Genomic DNA, 25,076 nt, shown 5'->3' with positions numbered 1-25,076 from the left:
GCAATTGGTACACATGGGAATTCCAACAAATTGTTGGAAGATCTGCTCTCCAAAAACTACATAGATATTGTCAATCAGAAACTCAAGCATTTTCTTAATGTCTACTTCAGAGTACTTGTGTATACAATCAGAATGTTTTTTAACAAAATAAGTAAGTAGGTAAGTAAGTAAATGGTTTATTATAGTGATATGTGTTATGAACAAGTACAATTATTATTATTATTATAAATAATAGACTGTCTGTAAGTATATGCTGAATATATGAATTTTCCGGTTTGTCTTGGGAAATTTACTAAAAGAAATTTGGTTTTGTCTAAATCTGACATATTGATATCAAATGAAGTTGGTTTAAGTCCAATACTGGTAAAAAATAATGTTGAAAATGACCAATGACAAGGTAAATTAATTTACGAGTTTCATTTTTATTGAAAAAGCAGCGGCCAATGATGTTCTCTGCTATTGGGCATCTAGCAGGCAAACCAAGTACGTACTTGTTTTCACTTATGAGCAAGGGAGCCTTTACATATAAATTGCGAAATTCATGGCCCCTGGGTAATGGGTTCTGATGCAAGGGTAGTTGCTTTATTGAAATTACTGTATAGTTTTTAATGATCAGGTAGACTTGTAAGCATAAAATAAAATAAACATTGGACATAAATATATTTTAATCTTCACCATATATATTTTAAAGAGGTGGAGGGCTTGATTGAAGGAGTGTATGATAGGGTTGCTCTGAATACATTAGCTTCAAGCTTATTTTTCTAAAGATTGGTGACAATGACAAGTTGGATGTGCAATTAGCACTTGCGTCTAATTTCAGATTTCTTGCAGATTATTAGAAAAACTATTTTGTTGATCCTTGATCTATATGATTTTTGTGAACAACCTATCTTCCTCTGTCAATTTATTCTGCTTTATTACATCTTACATAAACAATCAATAATTATCATGTTGCCATTTTATAGATCTTTTCCGGGTTGTATCATACAGTTTACCATAAACGGCATAAAGGCCACTGGGCCTCTTGTTTGATTCATAGTAATTATTATGATAGAAACATAATGAAATACTGTGACTTTGATGCAAATGATTTACTGATTTGTTAAATTCAACAATATGTCTTTAGGATACAAGGTTTTATAATTGAAATGTGCATCCTAAGCATTTTTATAACGATTTATGCTTGTTCAGTACAAAACTAGTTTGTTCACAGTATGTCTCACATAATTTATACATTCCATTTTTTATACATTGGTAAATATTTACATCATTCAAAAACCTCTTTTGCCTGGTATAATTCAAGGGTTCTTAAAGTTTAATACATTTTAGTGTAATGTTTCAAAGTAAACGATTTTGCTATACAGTGTAATTGATTAACGGTTTATGATAATTTAACTGTAAAACATGCAAAGTTGGAAAGCAAGTTTTGAACCCTCTCCATATTTACTTAAGGGAGCTCTAAACACTAACGGAAAATGTATTTTGGACTTTGAGAAAATCGCACCATAGATAGTTGTACATTTTGAGTTTATTTATCTAGGTCATTTCCGATATAGGGTACATGTCATATTTCTCCAGGAGAAATATTCAAAGACATTGAAGTATTTAGTGAACAGAAATCACTGCATGTTGTTTACTAACATTGGGAAAATATATGCACGTAATGTTTCTAATTACTTTATCTTGGTGTAATATAATGGTAAGAATACATTAATCTATTTCAGTTTATTTCATTTACTGAAGATTTCTTTTAATTTCATTTCACACCAAACGACAGATCACTCTAAATGCATAAAACTACAGTGAATTTTAAACTCTTCAGTGAGCAGTGTTTAGAGCTTCCTTAACAAACAAAATATATACCAAAATAATTCGGCCATAATTTTATTTTTCTGGCCACGATTTTTTTTTTAAATTCGTGGCCACCCGCCACCGTACATATCATTTTAAAGAGAGGTACATGTAATAGAATTCGCTTCTCGAAAGAAACAATTTTCATTGTAATACACAATATACATGAACTGTATCTTCCTTTCGAACCTCGATTTACATAAGTAAGTTTCTCAAATACATTCACTGAATTAAAATAAAATTGGAAAAAAACATGAAAGTTACCTGGCATGATAAGAATTAACCCAAATTAATTCATTGCTTGTTTTAAAAGCTTGTGTATAACAATGTTGTAATTATACAACAACAGACTTGGAAATTTTCGAGTACAGAAAATCCATGTAAATCCACTCTTCGCCTAGGACTTTTGTTAAAATTTCACCTTCTTGATTGTTACAGTTCATTTTTAGAATGTCCCATTTTTCCAATAAAGAGGCACAGATCCTAAATGTATGTAGGGCAGTCGTCAACTTTTTTTTTTTTTTTTACTTTTTCTCATTTGCCAAAGCAAATAAATTTCTTGCTTCCTTCAACAGTCTGTCTTTGTATTCGATATCCTGAAACAGAAAAAATACAAAAAAAGTTTGAAACATCATCATTCATACTATTATACCGAAAATCAGAAATTTATAATAAATTTTAGGGTAGAAAAAAAATGATAATGTGATCTGGAACTGAACATAGACCAAAGAATATCCTTCACTGGTATTGAATTACAACTAAAATTTTGAACATATAAATTTCTTTTAAAGACAATACTATACAATTATGGACTCTTTCGGTGGTGAATATGGTTTGTAATTCACCAGAAAAATATCAATATTGACCGAGGCGAAGCCGAGGTCAATATTGATATTTTTCTGGTGAATAACAAGCCATATTCACCACCGAAAGAGTCCATAATTGTTTTATTATATAGTCCGGATTTGAATAATTGAAGACATTGAAGGCTGCATGACGACATTCATGACTGAAATGCATGACGACATTCTTTTCATTTACGAACTTCTGTCGTTGAAAAATAAAAAAAAAATGTCCAGATTACAAGTTATAACGTCTGTGTTTTTCTTCCGCTGTGCGTAAGACATCGACGTGTTTGGAAAATAATCCTGCGATAGGCTTGCCTGACATTTTTCCTGCTCAGATACACAGCTGGCTCTGGCCGTTGCAACCAATCGTTTACAACGTTGTTTGAGGATTTGATTGTGACGTCACAATGCCGCTGCACGCTCACTGACCCTCCGGTGAATACGGCTTCAAATCCGGTGAATATGTAGTGTTATGAACTGTTTGCGTTTGTATATATTATATAGGGACTATAAATAGACTATATAATAAACATAAATATACAGAAATAACCAAATCTTTAGTATTGTATATTGGCAAAATGTACATGGCATTATGTATTTGTTATCGCGTGGAGAAAAAATAATTGCGTACATCTGACCTTAAAGTTTATTTCTGGAACACCTTGAAAACCATACATTGCTCCAAAGCAGAAACCTGCTATTGTACCTGTACTATCACTGTCGCCTCCATGGAACATAGCTCTGAAACATTTACCGTATTTTATTTGAAACAAGCAGCAAGTTAAGTACATCACACGATTTAACCATATCGCCCTTTACAACTTGAGTGATCAATTAACGACCAAATATTCCATACGTGCGTGTCATTAAATGAAATGCTCTATTTATTTTGTTTAAGGAATGATATTATTGAATATAAATTGTATAAATTAAGGTCGTTTAATGCAATCGCAAATTAAACGTATTTAATTGATTTCCGAAAAACACAGGGGGTAGGTGTTTTTGACACTTTCCCCCGATTGCCGCGAGTATAAAAGAGGGGCGCACGTGGCGAATTCCTCCTCTCACTCAATAGCTACTCCAGCGTTCTGCACTCGTAATAATTGTAAAGCCTCCTCGAACGGTTACATCAAACAACCTTAACCATGCCACCCATAAGATCCAAGAAATCCCAGTCCAGTGCCAATTCTACCAGGGCAAGTAATAGGAACAGAGGAGCCAGACAGCAGAAGGGCAGAGGGGGGAGAAGAAATTTAGCTGTTGTCCGCCAAGCCCAGACTGACACCATGTCAGATTCCCGGGCCAGGGAGGAAGTTATTTCAGCCTCCATGGGAATGGCCGAGGAGCCTGAACATGAGCTGCTCGTTAATAAGGGTAGGCAATTAGATTTCATAATTCTTGGCCTGCCCCGGAGGAAGCTGCCGTGACATCGGCAGATAATTTCGGGGCGATGCCAAACATGGAGGTTTGCGCTGGGGACGATATAGGTGCCCATGTGCCACTTTCCTTAAAACAAAAAATTTGGGCTGGGAATTATATCAATTTAGCCCTGTTGACAAAGGGCAGTGCAGAACTGCAGCAGTTTGCTGCTGGGAGTAATTTTGTGTTAAATGAAAAGGGTGAGCTTGAGGCTAAGCCTAAAGTCTTAAACGAAAAAAATTACAACCATCGATAGATGGACAGATGCATTTCTTATATTTTTGCATATTTATATTCAAGGACACCCAGGGAGGGCAGCCGAATTGGTGCAGTATATGTTTGTTATTCGCGATGCGGCGAGGAAATTTCCTGGCATGGGCTGGAGAAATTATGACGAGCAATTTAGAGTGCGTCAAGCAATTTCTTACCGAAATTGGTCAAAATTGAATTCGGATTTATGGTTACGCTTGATCGCTGTCCCGCCCAGGCCAGAATCTAGCCTCGCTGCAGCGCACGCGCCAACCCAAACTGGTGTCTGCTTTAGTTACAATAGGGGTCGTTGCAACACAGCCAATTGCAGATATGCGCATTTATGTTCTATTTGTAAGGGAAAGCATCCGAAATCTAGTTGTTCTAAAAATGACACTTTTCGTATCTCAAAGGCTTCAAACAGCACTGCTGCAACCAATAAAACTCAGAAACTTTAAATTAGCAAACTCCCCTATAAACAGTTCAGCTTTAAAAAAATCCCTTACAAATTATCCGAATTTGGAAATAGCGAAAGAACTCATGAATGGTTTTCAATTTGGTTTTCGATTGCATTATCATGGTCCTCGGGAAAAAACAGAGGCACCTAATTTGCCCTCATTTTATAAACATGCAGATGTTGCTAGAGATAATATCAAAAAAGAAATTGATAAAGGACGGATGGCCGGTCCATTTAAATCGCGGCCTATGTCAAATTTGCGAGTTTCGCCACTGGGAGTAGTGCCCAAGAAAGCGGAAGGGGAATTTAGGGTAATTCACCACCTCTCCTACCCTACCCATAACTCTGTCAATGACTTTATTGACGAAGCGCTTTGTTCTGTCAATTACACAAAATTTGACGAGGCCATTAGCATGGTTCAACGTCTAGGGCGCGGATCATTCCTAGCCAAATCCGATATCAAAAGTGCTTTTAGATTAATGCCCATTTGGCCCATAGGCACTCCCCAGTTATTCGGAATATGAAACATTTTTGTTTAGATCAGTTTTTACCTTGGCTTTTTACGGCCTATTTAGGGTGGGGGAATTAGTATATACCTCGGAGCATTGCGTCCATGTACCATTAACTATTAAGGATATAAACTTTTGCACGTCCAAAAGCGTCCCTTGTGTCTCTATCTCTGTAAGATTCTCTAAAACCGATCAAACAGGAAAGGGAATCTGTCTTTTATTACCATCTTTTCATCAAAGAAACATTTGCCCAGTTTATAACTTGAAAAAATTTCTTGCAGTACGACCACATGTTGAGGGTTCATTATTCATGCATAGTAATAAATCTCCGCTAACTAGATTTCAGTTTAACGCAGTCCTGAGAAAAACCCTTTCGACAATTAATCACCCAATTTCCGCTTACAAATCACATTCTTTTAGAATTGGAGGTGCAACGTGCCTTGCGTCAAAAGGGGTATCGCATGACAAAATCCAACTACTAGGGCGCTGGAAATCAAGCGCATTCCTGAAGTATATCAGAATAGATATGATATAAGCGTTGTTGATGAATTGTATTTACCATATTATTTATTAATTCTTTAGAGCACCTTGTATGGATTGTGGGATCTTCGATTGTTTACTGGGTGTGTAGATGGGCAGCTACAAATCTGACTACTAACTTACGTTTGGATAATTTAGGCGTTCAGGTAACCTGGATTGGCAAAAGGGGCATGAAATGGGGGGAGCTTATTGATTGTATCGAGAAAAAATTAGCAAAATGTCCTCCTCCCGCATATTTAATAATCCACCTAGGGGGGAATGATATCACATCAATTAAGAGCGAGGAATTGTGTACCAGAATAGAGCACGACATATGTTTAATGACAAACAGATTTCCAAGTTGCAAAATAATATGGTCTGATATACTCCCACGCCGAAATTGGATAGGGGGTCGTGACATATGCTCCGTCGAACGGAAACGGAAAAGAGTTAATAGAGCTGGTCGTAGGGCGGTCGCATCAGTTAACGGCAGAGTTATTAATCACCCTGATATAGAATTTTCGGAGGAGGGGCTTTACCGCGCTGACGGAGTGCATATGTCGGATGTGGGAAATGCAATTATAACAAACACTTTGCAATCAGCCATAGAAGCTTTTATCTCCTCTTAAAGTTTATTTGTTGGGTGGCAGAGATGTATAAACATCTGTGAGTGGCGGATATGTCAGACAAGCAGAGACATTAGTCATCATTATATTATTGATTATGTTTGATTATCTATTTTACATGCTTGGTAGAGCATGTGGTGGCTCGCTAAGGCTACCTTAGGAGCCAATACAAGCTTGCTATGGAGTGCACTGGGAGCTTGTGTGAGGGATCTGTTTGGTATAACAGTAACCTCGTACCCCGTGTGGTATAACGGGTGGTTTTATTTTGCCCTACTCGGTATAGTGGGCTTACCTGTTCGGTATAACAGGTAGTAGCCTCGCTAAGGAATCCCCTAGGAGGCAATTACGTTGATATCCCAGCTGACTCGCTAGGGGGTACCCTAGGAGTCGATTAATACATATTGTTACGCCTTGCTATGGATTACCCTAGAAGGCGAGGTGCCATAACGCCCGTTACCAATTTAGGTGTGTGGCACCCAATGATTGTTAAATGCTTTCTGACATTTGTCATTGAAACAATTATTAAAGCTGCGGCCTTTTATCATCCAAAAACATGTTTTGTTATTTTTTCGGAAAAATATTCTATTAACTAGGTTATATAGGATTAAATTATATAACAAGTATACGAAAGAACTGAATACAAACAAGTCCGGCCTAAACTATCTATAGATCTTCTTTCTCCGCGTTTATCAAGCCATTATAACTTTTATAACTTCCTTAATTATCTATCAATAAATCAAAATAATAAATTGTCAGATGGAGAAAATAGTAAACAGTAATTTTATTTCATTTATTTTATTTAATGAACTTGTACGAGTTTATTACTTTTTTATTCCAAAATTTATCAAATTCATGTAAATAATGTATTGCATTTTCAGTAAATAAAGTAAAAGGTATATCATACATTTCGAAGTATTTTAAAGCAATATTTTAAACACGTTTAGTGTATAATTATTTGTCATAGTACTATAGTAAATACTTAACTTTCTCAGACCTTATAAACTATATTATTTGAAACCAAAAAATATGATGAACACATGCATATTTTTTTGTAAGTTCGAGTTTTGGAACAATTGAAGAATTCGGTACAAGAGGCACAAAAGTCCTTAACGGCCACCTGAGTATAATACAACCCTGAGCACAGAAGATTTTCAAAGAAGTAATGAATTTTCACTACTAGTATATTATCAGTAGAGTGCATCCTAACACCAGAAACCATGACCCAGGAGTCAAGAATTTCACAATTTGTGAAAGAGGCACCCTTGCTCATCGTAACCATGAACTAAGATTATCTGCTGATAACTCGGTAGCAAAAAAGCTTTTCAAAGACATATATAATCAATTAATAGAGCCTTGTCATAATACCAGAACCTTTGACCCAAGGATCCAGGAATTTAACAATTTGTGAAAGAGGCACCCTTGCTCATCGTAACCATGCACTCAGTTTGTTTAATTTATACCTAGGAACAGTGAAGAAAATTTTTCAAGAAAATAATGCAAGTTCACTATATAATGACCCAGGGTAAGAGTCCCTGGAGAATTATAACCAATAGAACCCCGCCTTAGCACCAGAATCCTGTTGCTGGACCAGGAATTATACAATTTTGGAAAAGGCACCATTGCTTATCATAATCATGCACTTAAATTGTTTGATTAAAACGTAGGTGCAGAGAAGATTTTCAAAGCATTTCCACTATGTAATCAATAGAGTCCCACCTGAACACCAGAACCCCTGACACGGAGGGGGACGGGGGTTCCACAATTTTGAAAGAGGCAGCCAACCTCACCATAACCTTGCACTCAGTATGCTTTCTAATTTACCCAAGGGCAGAAAAAAATATCAAAGAATTTATGCATTTTCATTATATGATCAATAGAGTCATGCCCTAACGCCACAGCCCCTGACCCAGGGTCCATGAATATTTAAATTTTGAAAGAGGCACTTGGATAATCATAACTGTACAATTCGTTTATCTGCTATACATGTTTATTCCCAAGGGCAGAGAAAATTTCCAAAGAAATAATGCATTTTCATTATTGATCAATAGAGCCCCGCCCTAATACCAGAATCCCTGACCTAGAGGTCATGAAATTCACAATTTTGGAGAAGGCATACTTGCTCATCATAACCATGCACTAAAAATGTTTGCTTAATACCCAGGAACAGAGAAGATGTTTACAGAATTTAAGCATTCTCACTATATGAACATTTGAACCCCACCCTAACACCAGAACCCCTGACCCAGGGGCCATGAAATTCACAATTTTGAAAGAGGCATTCTTGCTCATCAAAACAATTTTCTAGGTACCAGTATGTATGTTCAATACCCAGAAGCAGGGAAGAAAGTTTTGTCAGAAATAATACATTTTTACTATATGTTCAATAGAGCCCCACCCTAACTCCAGAAACCCTTACCCTGGGTCATGAATTTCACAATGATGGTAAAGGACTCATTGTTTGTTATAATCTAGCCAACAGTATCACTCCTTGATGTCCTGGAGTAAAGAAGAAAATTGAAAATTGCATTGGTTTTGATGGTTTTGGATCCACCCTTCAGGTCCCGGGGGAGGAGGGCAGGGGCCATGAAATTCCCAATTTTTATTTCCCTTTGCCCATAGATGCTCTTTACCAAATTGTTTGAAAATGCTTAAAAAAATTACGAGAAGCTAAAAATATTCAAAAATTTACGACCAACGGACGACGACAGACTAAAATAGATAACAACAGGTCACCTGAGTGACTTAGATGATCTAATAAAATAAAGATAAAACCTGCTACACAATTCCTCCCAGTCTCCTCCACTTCCAAGTAATGCATCATACCTATATAGTTAAACGTAATTTTTTAAAGACTTTGTCATGAATAAAAATAAAGAAAATATATGATTTTATTTTTGTTCATTTAAGTGCATTAGAATTAATTAAGAACACAGAGATTGATATAAAAAAAAAAAAAAAAAAAAAAAAAAAAAAACTTTTTATTTAACGACGTAGTATTTTTTAAAATGTATTTTTCTGACGGCTTTATGATAATTCTAAACGAGTGATTAACCTTTTGGTACTATTTTTTACTACTAATTATAAATATTGTACAATATAAATATAATATTATTGTATCAATATATATTGTAATATTAATTATATTAAACAATATAAATATAAATATTGAATAAATATTGTACGCTATCATTGGGGCATCATGACCACTGGAACCCCCGCATCCTGAGAAGCTAAGTTCTCTATAGAATCTGTCTCTATCCTCTACGTTATAGTGACGAGGGAAAACTGGGTCAGACATCCCGCTGTCCAGCTGTCGTAATTTAAGGTACTTTTCCCACTCCTCTGAGAAATAATCCCTATGAAAAAATTAAGTTCTTGGAAATAATGATAACAGCATCGTCTTTAGCTTAAGTATGAGTATTTCAAGAAAGAACACACTATGTACAGCGTTTAAATAACTGACAATTAACGAGGCCGAGTCTAATTATTTCTACCCTAGATATTTTGATATATTTTCTTCAATGAATTTTACTATTATATTAATTATTTTAAGATAAAAATATCAAATGTTCACCATCCCGATTTCTAAGAGGGCCATCTAAAAAGTTGTCAAATTTTACTATTGGACCCTATGGGAATTTGTTGAAAAAGCGCCAAATTATCACATTTTCCCATATTTTTTGTATTTCTGCCCTAGGAATTTCGTTTTCAGTTAAAAAGTTGACCATCTGGTTTGGTCTAGGAATTATTACGAAGTTTATTTTTTCCCAATGCCCAATACCTCTAAATTTGCCATATTGCGGCATACATTTGTATATATCGGCGCAGATGAATTACTGTGGTAAAAAATAACAATGTTTAGATTGCTGGTATGTTTCTTTGGATGTTCTGTCAACAGTGTTTAATAAAATGTCCATGGACGTCTTGAATACTCAAGCGAGTCAAACGTCATTCTTCGGCGTCATGCATTGCTTACAGAACCGGAAAAAGCCATTTCAGCATTTATTCCTAAATATTGTCTTAACAGCACAATTTTAGACCTAGAAACGTTACAGATAATGTTAATTTTGAATTACAATTACAATACTTGGATAGGTTTTATGTTGCAGTTTTTTTTAAAGTTTAGTTTAGTTAGTTGTAGTTTTTAAGTTTTCAATTTTCTGTTTCTTATGTTTAGTATGTTTATTCATTTTAATGAGTAAATTTACCATAAAATTATGATATTATTAAGTTTAACTTTTAATCCAGCGAAAGTGCTATCTCATATTTTATACAATAATATTAAATTATATACTACCCTTTTTAGAGTATAAGTGCTATTTTGACCTTTCACTCATATTTATTTCTATGTATCTTTCTATGTATTGTCCTATATGTAAATGCATGCTATATGTGTTGTTTGTTGTGTATTTGTGTGTGTAAATTATGTCTGTTGTGCTGCATGCCATTGAAATTTTACTATGTTTATATGTGTATATTGTCACTTACGTATTTTATGTATATGTCTTACTAATCTTGTCGGTCAAAAGCTCTACAGAGCTTATGTTATTTGTTAAAAAATACGACTTTAAATAAAATTTTCTGATTCTGTTGCAGATACGACTGCATGAAACTAAAAAGCTGCGCAAAGTCATGCGCACTGGAATTAGACTCGGCCTCGTTAAGTGTTTTAATTTAATATGTGTTACATATAAAGTACTTTGACATACATCTTTTGTTTCAATCGTGTGTTTAATATAAGCCGTATCATAAAGCAAAGATTTGTTCGATAACATAATTTTGTTACCAACAAAGAGAAACTTTTTTAAATGAAGATAACAGAATGCACTTTGAAATTTTTTGTTTATGACCAAACGTTTCAAATAAAACGAATACAGTTCGCCTAAAACAGTAAAAAAAAAAAATTAAAAGTCTTCATTACCAGTTTTGTAAGTTTTCATCCAAAGAGTTATTTTGTGATTTTACGTATTCCAACGCTTCTGGTATAACCTTAAGTAACTCTGCGCCCCAGGCCTTCAGAGGCATATCTGCAAATTATATACCGTTTTTAATAAATAAAATATAAAACTTTACTGACTTTGTGTTCTATTTTGACTTTGTTATCCTTAAACCAAATTTTATGATTTAATATTATGTTAAATATAATTGGCACTTTGATTTTTAAGTGTTCTATCCTTAGTTAACTGTCGATATGCTGTTATCTTGTAATATAACCATTATAGTCCCCATCCCTGAAAGTGGGAAAACAGACTTCTGCTTAGCTTCAGTTTGGGTTCCATTACATACAATTCTGATGTGCTCTCAATAGTACCTTGGATAGCATAAGATGCAAAGAGAGCAGAAGCCAAGCTTCCCAGATATCCTGTAGGGTGGTTATGGGTCATCCATCCAGACTCGATACTCACAGCTACAAGGTCACTGAGCTGTTCCTTTCTATCACCCGTTTCAAATATAAAGGTATAAAGTTTAATAAATTATAGATGAATGAACTTTTGCATGATTTGTTATGTGACTTGGCAATTAGAATTTTATTTAATGCCTCCAAGTTAGATACAGTATTGTGCCATATATTTATGAACAAACGTCGGCGACGTCACGTAAACGGACGTAAACAGATGAGTTACAGGGAATGTTATAACCATATATAATACACTAAATTTTGATAATTAAATATAAAAACTTACCTTAATATTTTGTAATATTGCCCTTGGCACTGACTACTTTAAGCAAGCGTCTAGGAATTGAACGATACAAGTTTTGTATGCATGTTGTTGGGATGGCTGTCCAAATATGGCGGATTTCACGTTCGAGGTCGGCAGCATTGTTTATATTTAAAATTCGTTGCTTCAATTTATTTTTTAATAATAACCAACAGTTTTCTATAATATTACAATCAGGGGATTGTGCTGGCCATGTCATCGAGTTGATGGCATTTCTCTGTTTAAATTCAGTAACAATCCGGGCCCGATGAACGAGCGCATTGTCATCTTGAAAAATAAAATTGTTTGTTGGAAAATGCCGAGCTACAACGGGCCAAAGTTCTGAATCAAGTATGTCTATATATTTTTGTGCATTGATATTACCATCTACGACACATATTGTCCCCACACCATTCCATGTTATGCATGCCCAGATCATCAAACTTACTCTGACCGGCGGACCAGGGCATAAACACTCGGGCATCCAATCTTCACCCGGTCGTCTCCAGACATACACACGGTTGCTTTCTCCTATTACTACCTTACATTCATCTGTAAATATCACTCTATCCCATTCTCCTTCAACTCTCCACAATCTCTTTCCTCTTGCCCATGCCACACGTTTTTTGCGGTTCTCGTCGCGAATACGGATCTTCTTTCTTACAATCCTCCTATGAAAATTATTTTCATACAATCGTCTTTTGACTGTTCTCTGTGAAACAGGAGAATGCCTACCCTGATTGATAATATCCGTAATACCAGCTAACGGAACAGTACGTTTGGTTTTTACGACTCTTAAAAGTTTCCTAGTTTCACGGTCGTCCATTTTTCGTTTTCTGCCACTTCTTGGGGCCTTTTCCACCGAACCTCTAGCTAAATAGCGCTGTACAACTGAATACACACTGTTCCGAGGAATGTTCAATTCACGGCCAATAGTTGCATATTTTTGTCCTGACAGATATTTGTCAACAATCATTTGTTTCACGGGTGTAGAAAATTCTTTGCCTTTCCCCATGTTTACATTCACGAGACCTTTTCGTTTTAAGCTGACGTCATATTTAACAAATGACGTCATAGATCGATAGTGGAAATTCTTAGCTATTTATAGAGGTAAGACACTTGCATGGTAAGATTGTGTAATTGCGAGAAACCTAGCATTTTTTTATGATTCTTTCAAAATCATGACGGTATTTTTACGTTTGTTCATAAATATATGGCACAATACTGTACTTGTAACATACTTAGACACTTGTAACATACTTAGGGTATCGCAGACCAATACACATGGACCGCATTGCAGCACCACATCCTCCTCCGCTGTTTGAAAAAGTAACACCATGATATTTTACAAGGGTTTCTTTTATTATGAAGATCAATAAAATCATCCATGCATAAAAGCATAAAGAATTACCTTTTTGAAAATGGAACCTGGCAGCCATTTCTAACGTCCTGCTTTGAAGGATCAAGCAAACTAACAGAATAACAACACATATTACCTGCAATTAAAAGAAATTACTGTGACATATACTGCTAAAACGTCAACAAAGTCGAGCTATTGTATGTAAATATTACAAGGTAACGCAAGGGTTGCAGAAGCATGGCATCAGCTCGTAATAAATGATTTCAATCACTTAGTTTGATACTACACTGTCTCACTCAGTTAATTGATGCGGTATTCAAAACATAGTCAACTGTTACATCAATCAGTCTTCTTGAATTTTGATATGTTGGTCTTGAATCAATAAGTTCCCCTCTTTGAGCACAATATACCTATCTAGAAATTATGACACTGAAAAGTCACTGTGTCCACAACTAAGTTTAACATATCATTGTATTTCAACCTTAAACTATTAACCCTGGAAATAATGGGCTTATTAATTCCTCTAGTTCGTGCATCTCCATAGCAAATACGAAATTGAAAGGGCTACTGATCTTCGTGTGTTGTTTCCACAACTTAGTCTTCAAAGATCACAGTCTTTTCAAATAGTTCTACAGCACAATGCAATCGTGTTTTGGACAACTTACCTGGTGCTCGCCCTTCCATGTCCTTCATGCATTTTTTATAATTCATGGCAATTTCTCTGTAGAGTTGTTCCCTTTCAGAACCATGTTTACTGCATTTACTTAAAGCTGAAGATATATTCCGATTGGAAATTATTTCAAAACAATTGGATAAAAACATTCGCATAATTTTCATGTTTAAAAAATGGGATGTTTTTGCGTATAGATATTTTTTAATGTTTACCTTCTGCAGTAGCAAGATGCATAACTGTATCATCACTAACAAGCCACTGTGGAACTAAAATTAAAAAGAGAGAGGAATAGGTCACACTTCTATATTAAGTCGTCTTTACTCAATTAAAACTTAATTCCAAATCCAATATTACCATCCCCATCCCCTGTGCAATTCTGCTAAAGGATGACTGCACTTAAGGACGTGCGAAATTTGCGACAAAACAAGCATTTTTCTTTTAATCGCAAGAATGGTCAACATCCAATCTACAACAGTATATAGACACGCATGTCCGCGGGAAATCATAGACAACGAGGTACGTTGCATTTTGACTACTATTTTGAATAAAAGTTAATATCTGTCATTACAGAGTAGATGGTTAATAATGGTTATTTTCAAAGATAAGTATCTTTAAACAAAAAACGTATGCCATCCATGTCAAAAGCTATTTTGTATACCAAACGGCCTACCTCGTTTTCTTGACGCCATTTTTGTTTATCAATCTAAAAGTAGCGACGGTGTCACATGATGCATGAATTTAAATATAGCATTACTTTCCTAGTAGGATAATAAATAATTATAATTTGAGATCTTTATAATGCGTTCATTTCCAATCGTGTAATTTACAATATTTTCGTAACTTTATTTGGTTGACAAAATAAATTTCCAACTTTATTTTTAACTGACGCAAGTTATAGCGTGTACATCTTTAAATCGTCTGGCGTTGATTTAAAATCTGCTTTTATTATATGGACATGCTCATTATTATTCATTTCGTTTTAAAACCTTTGTCAGTATTGCACTTGGTCAGTACAGAATATTAATCGAGATGGCAATGGGATTTTTTCCACACGTCATTGTTATGTGACCGTGTAGATTTGGACGGTACTTAGGAATTCTTCTGGAACTGCGGTGAGGGAATGTTGGCGTAGAGGGTACGAGTTACAGGTAGAGGCGCTGTGTGGCCGTGGGGGTAAAAACGAAGTTTAGGTGTGCCGTATTCCCAAAGGTCCACCAATATGCAATTCCAGAGATAAAACAAATGATGAAGGATTCCGTATTTATGTTCCCCAAACGAAGTTTGGGAACATATTGTTTTTACTCTGTTTCTTCTTCTTCTTATTATTATTATGTTCCCCAAACGAAGTTTGGGAACATATTGTTTTTACTCTGTTTCTTATTATTATTATTATTATTATTATTATTATTATTATTATTATTTTTTGTTCTTATTTCTTCTCCGGTACTTTTTGTTCCGCGAGTGTTCTCGGAAACTGCTCATCCAATTGAGCTAAAACCTTTTTAGGGTTAATAGGCATGTTGTGTAGATGTGCTCGTCGAAGGTCATTTTGCGCGCACATGCATGCACGTGCGGGCGCGTGCAATGAGTGAAATGACTGACATACTTCATATAGCCGTAACTTTTACATTTTTTGATGAAATGCTTTGAAACTTATAACTTAAGGATATATTAGCAGAGTAGACAAGATGACATGGTCAAATCAGCATGAACTCACGCGCATGCACGTGCGCTTCGCTCTGATTGGCTGAAACAAAAGTCTCAGTATCTTTTTTGTTTTTTGACAAAATACTTTGAAATTTAGAACACAGTCATACATTAGGAGGTTGTACAATATAATATATAAGAATTTTCATGAAAACATGCGCATGCACGTGTGCTGCAATCTGATTGGCTTAAACTTTAAATGGCTATAACTTTCTTGGTTCTCAACAAAACAGGATGAAATTTAGATTATAAATAGGTATAATGGATTCCAACATTATGTTACTATCAAAATTGAATGCAAGACCATGCATGCGCGTGCGCGCACGTGCAATGCGAAAAATGACCAATATACTTGATATAGCCGTTACTTCTATACTGTTTGATGAAATGCTTTGATTCTTCTAATATAGAGAGATACTAAGAGTGTAGAAAAGATGATATGGTCAACATGCACATGCATTCACGTGCGCGCTCGTGCAATGCTAAAATGACTTATAAAATTGACATAGCTGTAACTTTTATACTTTTTGACGAAATGCTTCAATACTTATAATATGGAGAGATATTAATGATGTAGACAAGATAGTTTGGTCAACATGCACATGCATGCACGTGCGTGCGCATGCAATGCTTAAATGAACAATATACTTGATATAGCCATAACTTTTATATTTTTGGATGAAATGTGTCGATACTCAGAATTAAGATGCATTTATAGTATAGACGAGATGACATGACCATCCTGCACATGCATGCCCATGCGCGCGCGAGTAATGCGTAAAAAAACAATATACTTGATTGCCTTATTCAATGAAGCTTACAGGGAATAAGTCACCAAAAGGGAGTTGGGGAGCGTTTGGGGAACATCTGTAACGGTCCCCGTTACAATTATAACTAGTTATTATTCTTTTTTTCTACTTTCTTCTCCGGTACTTTTTTGTCCGAGAGTGTTCTCATAGAACCACTCATCCGATTGACATGAAACCTTTTTAGGGTTAATAGGCATGTTGTGTAGGTGTTCGGAACGAAGGTCATTTTGCGCGCACATGCATGCACGTGCGCGCGCGTGCAATGAGTGAAATGACTGATATACTTGATGAAGGCGTAACTTTTATATTTCTTGATGAATTGCTTTGAAACTCAAAATATAAAGATATATTAGTAGTCTAGACAAGATTACATGGTCAAATTAGCGTGAACTCACGCGCATGCACGTGCTCTCTTCTCTGATTGGCTGATACAAAAATCTCAATAATTTCCTTGTTTTTTCACAAAATACTTTGAAATTTAGAATATAAATATATATTATAAGGTGCTACAACATGTTATATAGGAAATTTCTTGAAAACACGCGCATGCAGGTGTGCTGCAATCTGATTGGTTGAAACTTTAAATATCTATAATTCCCTTGGTTTTCAACAAAACAGGATGAAATTTATGATACTATCAAAATTGAATGCAAGGCCATGCATGCGCGTACGCTGAATTCTGATTGGCTAATACTTAAAGGGTTACATCTCTCCTATTTTTCAATGAAATTCCTTAATATTTAACACAAATGTATGTATTGTGAGACACTATAAGAAAATTAATGTAAAAAATATAGAAAACATGTGCAAGCACATGCGCTGAAATTTGATTGGCTAATACCCATATAGTTATATCGGAGTAGTTTTCCAATGAAATACCCTTAAAAATAGAGTGTCCATCTTTATTACAAAAGTATTGTCTAATTTATTGAAGCTTGTAGGGAATGAGGCATCATAAGGGATTGGGGAGCCGTTTGGGGAACATCTGTAACGGTTCCCGTTACAATTAGCACTAGTTATAAGATGAGTTTCAACGATGGCAACAGTTTACATGAATCAGCAATCAGACATAATAAAAATGATCGAGTCGGATTGGCCGAAGTGGCCTCCGGACTCAGAGTCCTGACGAGTCGGACGTGGCCGAGACTGGCCTACGTACATGTATATTCCAGACTAAAGATTGAAATTATACATGACTATTTATAAGAATGTACATAATGAGTAAATAGATGACAGGTGTTGACATTAAGTGAAATGAGTGAAAGATTCACGGGTATGGAGTAATTAAATATACATAATGACTCATTGATGTTTGGAAATAAAAAAAACAGATAATTACACAATGTTGTTATAAGAGATTCGCAGTTCTTGAAACAATCTGTCTCTTTGTTATAACAGATCAAAAGTCCAAAAGGTGTCAATGGTCAATTAAACAACTGGATTCGAAAAATATCGTAAAAGAAATAAAAAATGACAAAAATTAGAAATTGAAAATTAAAGTCCAAAATAAAGTTTTTTTTTCTGCAACAGTGAATTTTCCACTGTGATAGTTATTTATCTATTCTAATTTTAGACCCATTCTGACAATGTTAGCTCCACCTCTCTTGCATACCTAATGTTTAATTAAGGACAGGTAAGTGTAAACTCTCAATATTTGGAAAGCAGTAAGGACAGAAAACATAGAATCATTTTATTGTACCACAGTCTAAAATCCTTTTAAGATTTAAATTTGGTTCCAAATTAACAGGATTCTTTCATAAATATACAAAAGTGAAATAAGATTCAGATATAAAAGCAACAGAAGCGACCAAAAAAGACCCAAAACCCGGCGTTAAGTGCAGTTATCCTTATATTTTTATGGAAGAATGGTTTCAGCAATATAATACGGTCATACAATACGCTATATATTTATTAGGGCTCCTATATGGTCTAGAATTTTGACAATATTGAACTACTTGATATTTCTGATATTCTGTCTTTAATATCAATTTCACAAAGTATAATATATTAATTGTTGAACTTACATGTATTTTTCAATTTCAATTCAATAGGGTTATATGCTAGCGCTATATTGACTTTGACCTATAGCACAACAAGTATTACGCTAATGTGCGTGTGCATATTGCTGTGCGAGTGTTTGGCTGTTTCTGTACAAGGTTGTGCCAAGCTTGAAAGGTATCTTACATACGTCTCTACCCATAGCACAGTGTATTGGAGATATGTCAGGAATCATACAATCCACATTCATTCATTTTGAGTTAGCTTGTATAGCATATTAAGGGTAATTTTCAAAAAAATGCCCACTTCGTCTTTTAATCAGAAAAGGTGAAAATAAACAGTAGAAGAAAACTGTTTTTTTTTTTCCAATTTATATCTTGAAGGGATTGTGTCAAAACCGAATGTGTTTGTATGTATTTGCTAACGATTTTCTTTCCCCTGACAAACTTAATTACTATTTTACAATAAAGATTCATCTTATTATATTATGCTAAAATTTGGAAAAATGAATATTGGCAAAACTTTTTTAAAATTACATTTGGTAAAATTAATTTCTATTGAACATAGAAGTTGATGTATTATTTGTCATGCTTTTACAATGACAGTGACGTTATCTGACGTTATCCAACGTTTTATAGCGTTAGTTTTATCATTGCATTGATTTCATTTATGAGTTTTAATGAAGTGCTTCAAGGCAGCCAAGTGTAAAAAGAAATAGAAAATAATTACCTTTTACATGGATAGAGTTCAAACCACCCATGTTCTTTAATTCTTCGTGAATTTGTCGACCATCGTCACAGAATTCCCATTGTCCATTATTGTAACCTAAAGCGTCACCAACAGCCCCCAGAACCATAGCGGCTTCATATCTTCCTTTTTTGTTTTGCATGATGGCCAGGCCCCGGGATCATGAAGCAGTTTTAGACTTAAGCTAAAATTTGTCATTTGTCTTAATTTTTACGACAGAAACCACATGAATTTGAAATGTTATTAAAGTGTATTTCCCGTTCATGCAATTAATTTTAATCAATTTTAATTTTCAAGAATCAGTTTCTAATAAATATTCATTTTATGAATGAAGGAAAATTTGTGAACAAGGCGAGCGAAATGCATGAAGGTGAAATATTAAATCTCAATTATATAACGAAATTTTCTTGGATATTTCATCTAACATTAAAGTATGCTTTCTGTAAAATCTCCGCAATTTTCAAAAATCTCACAAAGATTAAAATTATTTGCCTATGAAATAGCATACACACTATAACGAGGGCAAAAAGGATCATTTTCTCAAACTATAACCCAATTTTTCGATAAGAGTGGGTCTTCGCTCCATTTTTTTGAAAGTTTATCCCCAAAGTTTGCGTAAAAATATAAATTTTTTGGTTAACAAAAAGATGGAGCAAAGATCCTCTATAAATACACTTTTATGACACAACATGCATTTCTTTCCGAGAAATACTAGATTAGTCCAGGGTCATATCACATACTTGATTTAAATGCCACCATTCATCAGGATCTGTGTATTGTAGCGGTTAGCGTGTTAGTCTCAAAGGAGAATGATACTCAGGATTTTTATTGCTAGGGTTCGAATCCCACGAATGCCACATTATATTTTTAATAAAAGAATAATTTTTGCTGAGAAAATTTTCCTCAGAAAAGTTTTTTTCTTATCATAATTTCATAAATTTCAATAATGGAAACTTTACTATAAATACTTAAGGACAGATGATACAAACAAAAAAATGGATGCCTGGATTGGTATATATTTTTGGACCTATTTTGGTTGTAAATGATGCGAATAATAAATTTCTAAAATATTAAGAAATTGTAAACTTTCTATGATGTTCAAAATTCTACCTTTCTGCAACCATCCTTATTAATCTATACAACTTTTCGTCACTTTAAATCCAATTATTGTGAAACTTTGAATGAAAAAAATCTATCCGGTTAAAGTTATTCATTTTACTCCTCTGAACAGAACTTAAGTTATTTTTAAGATTCTTGACAAAGTTTGTTTGTATCATCTGTCCTTAATTCACAAATTGAATGTGATTTTTATATATCTGAAGCTATAGGCATTCTGCACGCCTTGTTCACCCATCTCTTTTAAAGAAGAAAATAATCAAGCAATATAAAAGCCACACCTATAATTATGTAGCAAAATATTTTCTGTTGTATGAAGTTAAAAAAAATTCAAGTGATTACTAATATTTTTTTTTACTTTTTTAAATTTAATTTTATTCGATTTTAAAGAGAAATTATATTATAGTCAATTAAAAAAAGGGACGGAAGAAAATTAAAAGAAGCGGGGTCTAGATATATGGTGTTTGTCTTGAAACCAAATTTTTGTCGTGTTTTCTTAATGTAAATGATTGCCGACTGCACTATTCAGTTTATACGTCGACAGTTAAATTATAGCAGATTTTCTATTAGTGTGCAAGAAATACGTACATTACAAGACATATTACAAACTAAAATACAAACTAAAAAAAAGATGTTGATTAAATCAATTTATGGAGCAATAATTTTTTTTGCTCTGTGAATATCAAAAGTGGGCAAAATGTATCAGAGAAAATAAAAATGTCCATTAAAATAAAGGAACAAAAATTGAATACTTACATCTGATAGTCTTGTGACTTTTACGATCGAAACAGAAAGTTATCTTCTGGAAATTCCACAGCCTTGAAACGTTTTTAACAAATGTAAGCCAGGCAAGGACTGATTGGCATAGTTTAAAATATATCCTAGTCTGAAAATGGTTAATTTACACAAGCACTCAAAAATTTAGAGAGCGCAGGTACATACATTCATTAAAAGTTGTTAGATTAAAAGTTTGTATCTTCTAATGAAACTTATCTTTAAAAATGTAGATAGTATTCATATAAATAAATTAAATTTAAGCTTAGCTTTGATAAGAAGATTCTGGTTAAAAGCGTTCTTATGTATATATTTATATATATATACATAAGAATATATATGTATAACATATAATACATAATAATACATAAGAATATATATATCTGAAACTTTTGTAATGAGCCCCCCCCCCCCCCCCCCCCCGATTGTGTTACTTTCTATTTTGCTTTTTGTAAAATTTTCTGTATTCAAAAATTCATTTGTCTCAAAGTTTGCCCTGTGTGGTATACTAAATTTGTCTGAATTTCATTTTCATCTTGAAAAGGCATCTGTTAGAAATAATAATAATAATAAACAAATAATAATAGATATTAAAAAAACATGGTATCTGATTAATAGATCTGAATCTACATAACAGGAATGTGAAGAACTGCAATTTTGTCATGAAGAAAATATTTAAAGAATTTCTCCTATTTATCCATTTTTGAAATGAAGGTTCAAATTTGTGATGCCGCATTCAGCCATTGGGAGCAGAGCTTGAATAACTTGTATATTCTAAATGAGGATTTCTGGTTAAAAATAATCGTTGCTTTGGTTTGAACACATTTTATTGTAATTTCTAATTACAAAGGGATTGGGAACAACTTCGAAAAACTTATTACGCCCTCTCCCTACATGTAAATTACAAAGTTTAAATTAGGTCACAATTAGATATGTACATTTTAAAATATTCAACAATATTTGCATTTACAAATCAATGCATTTTAAAGAATCTTACATGTAATTTTGTGTGTGTATATATATATATATATACATAATTTTGTATATATATATATATATATATATATATATATATATATATATATATATATATATATATATATATATATATATAGTGTATATATTTTTATGAGGGTGTGTGTGTGTATGTGTTAATCTGCCAGAATATTTGATAAATGTTTAAACAATAGAGAAAACAGGTTCGTTCTCCACAGCACTCAATGAATCTATACCCCATAATACATGTAAGACATGTGTATCTAATTGTGAATTTTATCAAATAATGAAATATGGAGATAATGAACAGTATTTAAGCTTATAAGTCCATTCAAACTATGAAAATCAGAAGCAGAGCAAACACGGACCTCCAAAACATTAGAGGTGGGATCAGGTGCCATAGAGGAGTACGAATCCTCTGTCGACCGGTCACATTCCCCGTATGCTCATTGTCAAGATCGGGTAGACGGAAAAAAATCCGTAGAAATTTCAGTGTATAAATAATGGCCATACAATTAGTATGAAAAACGTCAGTCAGCATTTGATAGAGATTGTATTTGCTGATAAGGTCATTGTATTGACCATAGAACTTGTAAAATGATGACTTCAAACGAGACTGTTGATATCCTTGTTTCATGAACTTGTTGGTTAATAGCTTGCCTCGTTTTTTAAAAAAAAATGATCGAACGTAGAGCATGCTCTTGCATATCGAATCAACTGGGAGACATAAACTACATATGCAGGTGATAAGAGTATATTGCTACATAAATAAGGGAAGTTGACGATAGAAAAGTTGAAGTCATCAGGTGTATCATAAAGTTTTGTTGTAGGTTAATAAGGATACCATTAACATCCTTTTCCAGTAAAATATCCAAGTATGAAACAGATGTGTCAGACTCTGTAGTGTCTTTTATTTCACGTTCACTGGGATATATCGAATCGACATATGAATGGAAGTAACTATTGTTAATTGATAATACGTTGTCGATATATCTAAATGTTGAGTTGAAGGCCACAGCAAGTGTTTTCTTCTTCTCATGTATAAGATTTTGAATAAATTCTGCTTCACATGAATACAAAAATAGGACTGCTAATAACGGGGCACAATTGTTACCCATGGGAATCTAACAGATTGCTGGAAGATCTGCTCTCCAAAAACTACATAGATAATGACAATCAGAAACTCAAGCATCTTTTTAATATCAACTTCAGATTATTTTAGTGAGGAGTAACGAGAGGCTTGTATTTACTGGAACCCGCTACATGCGCTATGTATCTTTGTTTGTAAGGATTTTAAAGGTGCTTAGACACAGATTTGAAGTTTATATTTACTCGAATTTTCTGTATAATTTCATGACTTATATGTTGCTATAGCATTTCATACGAAAATTTGATAAAAATCTTATTTTATCTGGAAGTTATTGAAACTTCGATTTCTGGACGCGTTTGATAGACACTTCCTTGCACTTTCACAAATTTTAACTTTATCCTTATTACTTTAGAAAAGTAGCAATTTTGTTGTTTATTAATGAAAAATAATAAAACTATAATGCAGAAATTTCTGAATAGAAATGTAGAAAGCAAAATCCTCTCACCAGTATTGTCAGTCCGTGCTCAGTGGTGTGTGCAGAGTTTAACAATTGAACACACCCGGTGAAACGTAAACATTAACAACTACAGAGCTCGTGCCCTGTTTACAAGAACAGTTAACGTTTCACGGTGTATTTAATTTGTTAAACTCTGTACACAACTACACAACACTGAGCACGGGCTGACAATACTTAAGTGAGTAGGTTTTGCTTTAGCACATTTTTACTCTGAATTTTCTGGATTATAGATGTAATATTATTCATTAATACACAACAAAATTGCTACTTTTCTTAAGTATTAAGGATAAAGTTAAAAATTGTGAAAGTGCAAGGATGTGTTAATCAAACGCCTCCCGAAATTCGTAGTTTCAATAATTTCCAGATGAAATAAGTTTTTAATTTTTTTTTTTTCGTGTGAAATGCTATAGCAACATATAAGTTGTGATATTATACAGAAAATTTGAGAAAATATAAACTTCAAATCTGTGTCTATGCACCTTTAATGGAGTTTTGGAATCCAGTATACGTACGGTAATTCAAAATCATTTTGATCGTTGGGAATATTAAAAATATTTAAAACTGAAACACGGTTTTGAAGAATTTCCTCCTTAGAAAAGGAGATATGGGTATAAGTTGGATTACCACATACAGAATTAAGTCCTATTTCCTCTAAAGTACAATTCAAATAATGAGCCTCACAAAGACTTTGTTGTTACCTGCTTTGTCAGCTGGGACAGTACATACTGATCGTGGAATCTTGTTTCACTTCTGCATTGTAGATAAAAGAAATTTATTAAAAATGTTGCTTTGGTAATCAGTATCAAATTAAAACAATGATCTGCAAATTATGAGCAAAATTACCGATATTATGAAGTAAGTTTTCCTATAGAGAGTCCCTTCCAAGGAAGTTTTCGTTCTAGGAAATATTCTCCCATGGAAATAGGTTTTTTCTATTGTAGGTTTGCCATAAAGAATAGAATTGATTCCATATTGAATACCTTAATTCCTACTTCTCTGCCATTGATTATATTAATTTTCAACTGGTGCCTTTTGACAGAAAACTATTCTATTAATAGAAAGCTTTAACATAACATGTTGCGAGATAATGATATTTGCACAAGCCTTTCATA

The 25,076-nt window shown here is 33.9% G+C and overlaps 1 protein-coding gene across 1 annotated transcript; it reads right to left on the bottom strand.

Moving 5' to 3' along the window:
• Positions 1-241: 241 nt before the first annotated feature.
• On the bottom strand, positions 242-19,637 carry LOC133182713 (ADP-ribosylhydrolase ARH1-like). Its single transcript, XM_061317563.1, has 11 exons — positions 19,454-19,637; positions 14,423-14,476; positions 14,203-14,307; positions 13,589-13,673; positions 13,438-13,494; positions 11,790-11,911; positions 11,400-11,505; positions 9,661-9,834; positions 9,251-9,301; positions 3,338-3,440; positions 242-2,447 (listed from the first exon to the last, which is right to left on the bottom strand). Exons 1-11 carry the CDS (start codon positions 19,611-19,613, stop codon positions 2,376-2,378), a joined length of 1,089 nt encoding a protein of 362 aa, XP_061173547.1. The 5' UTR covers positions 19,614-19,637; the 3' UTR covers positions 242-2,375.
• Positions 19,638-25,076: the final 5,439 nt, after the last annotated feature.

The sequence above is a fragment of the Saccostrea echinata genome, unplaced genomic scaffold (assembly GCF_033153115.1).
Source record: "Saccostrea echinata isolate AGI-Se365-2 ecotype Australia unplaced genomic scaffold, CSIRO_AGI_Sech_v1 ptg000009l, whole genome shotgun sequence".
Taxonomy (NCBI): domain Eukaryota; kingdom Metazoa; phylum Mollusca; class Bivalvia; order Ostreida; family Ostreidae; genus Saccostrea; species Saccostrea echinata.
The sequence above is the reverse complement of the archived record's forward strand: the minus strand, read 5'-3'. Positions and strand labels throughout refer to the sequence as shown.

Coding starts and splice junctions, on each gene's coding strand:
- LOC133182713 (XM_061317563.1), bottom strand. CDS start 19,613: ATGCAAAACAAAAAAGGAAGATATGAAGCCGCTATGGTTCTGGGGGCT. Junction 14,477..19,453: donor GAACTCTATCCATGTAAAAG/GTAATTATTTTC, acceptor TTTTAATTTTAG/TTCCACAGTGGCTTGTTAGT. Junction 13,674..14,202: donor CATGGAAGGGCGAGCACCAG/GTAAGTTGTCCA, acceptor TTTTAATTGCAG/GTAATATGTGTTGTTATTCT.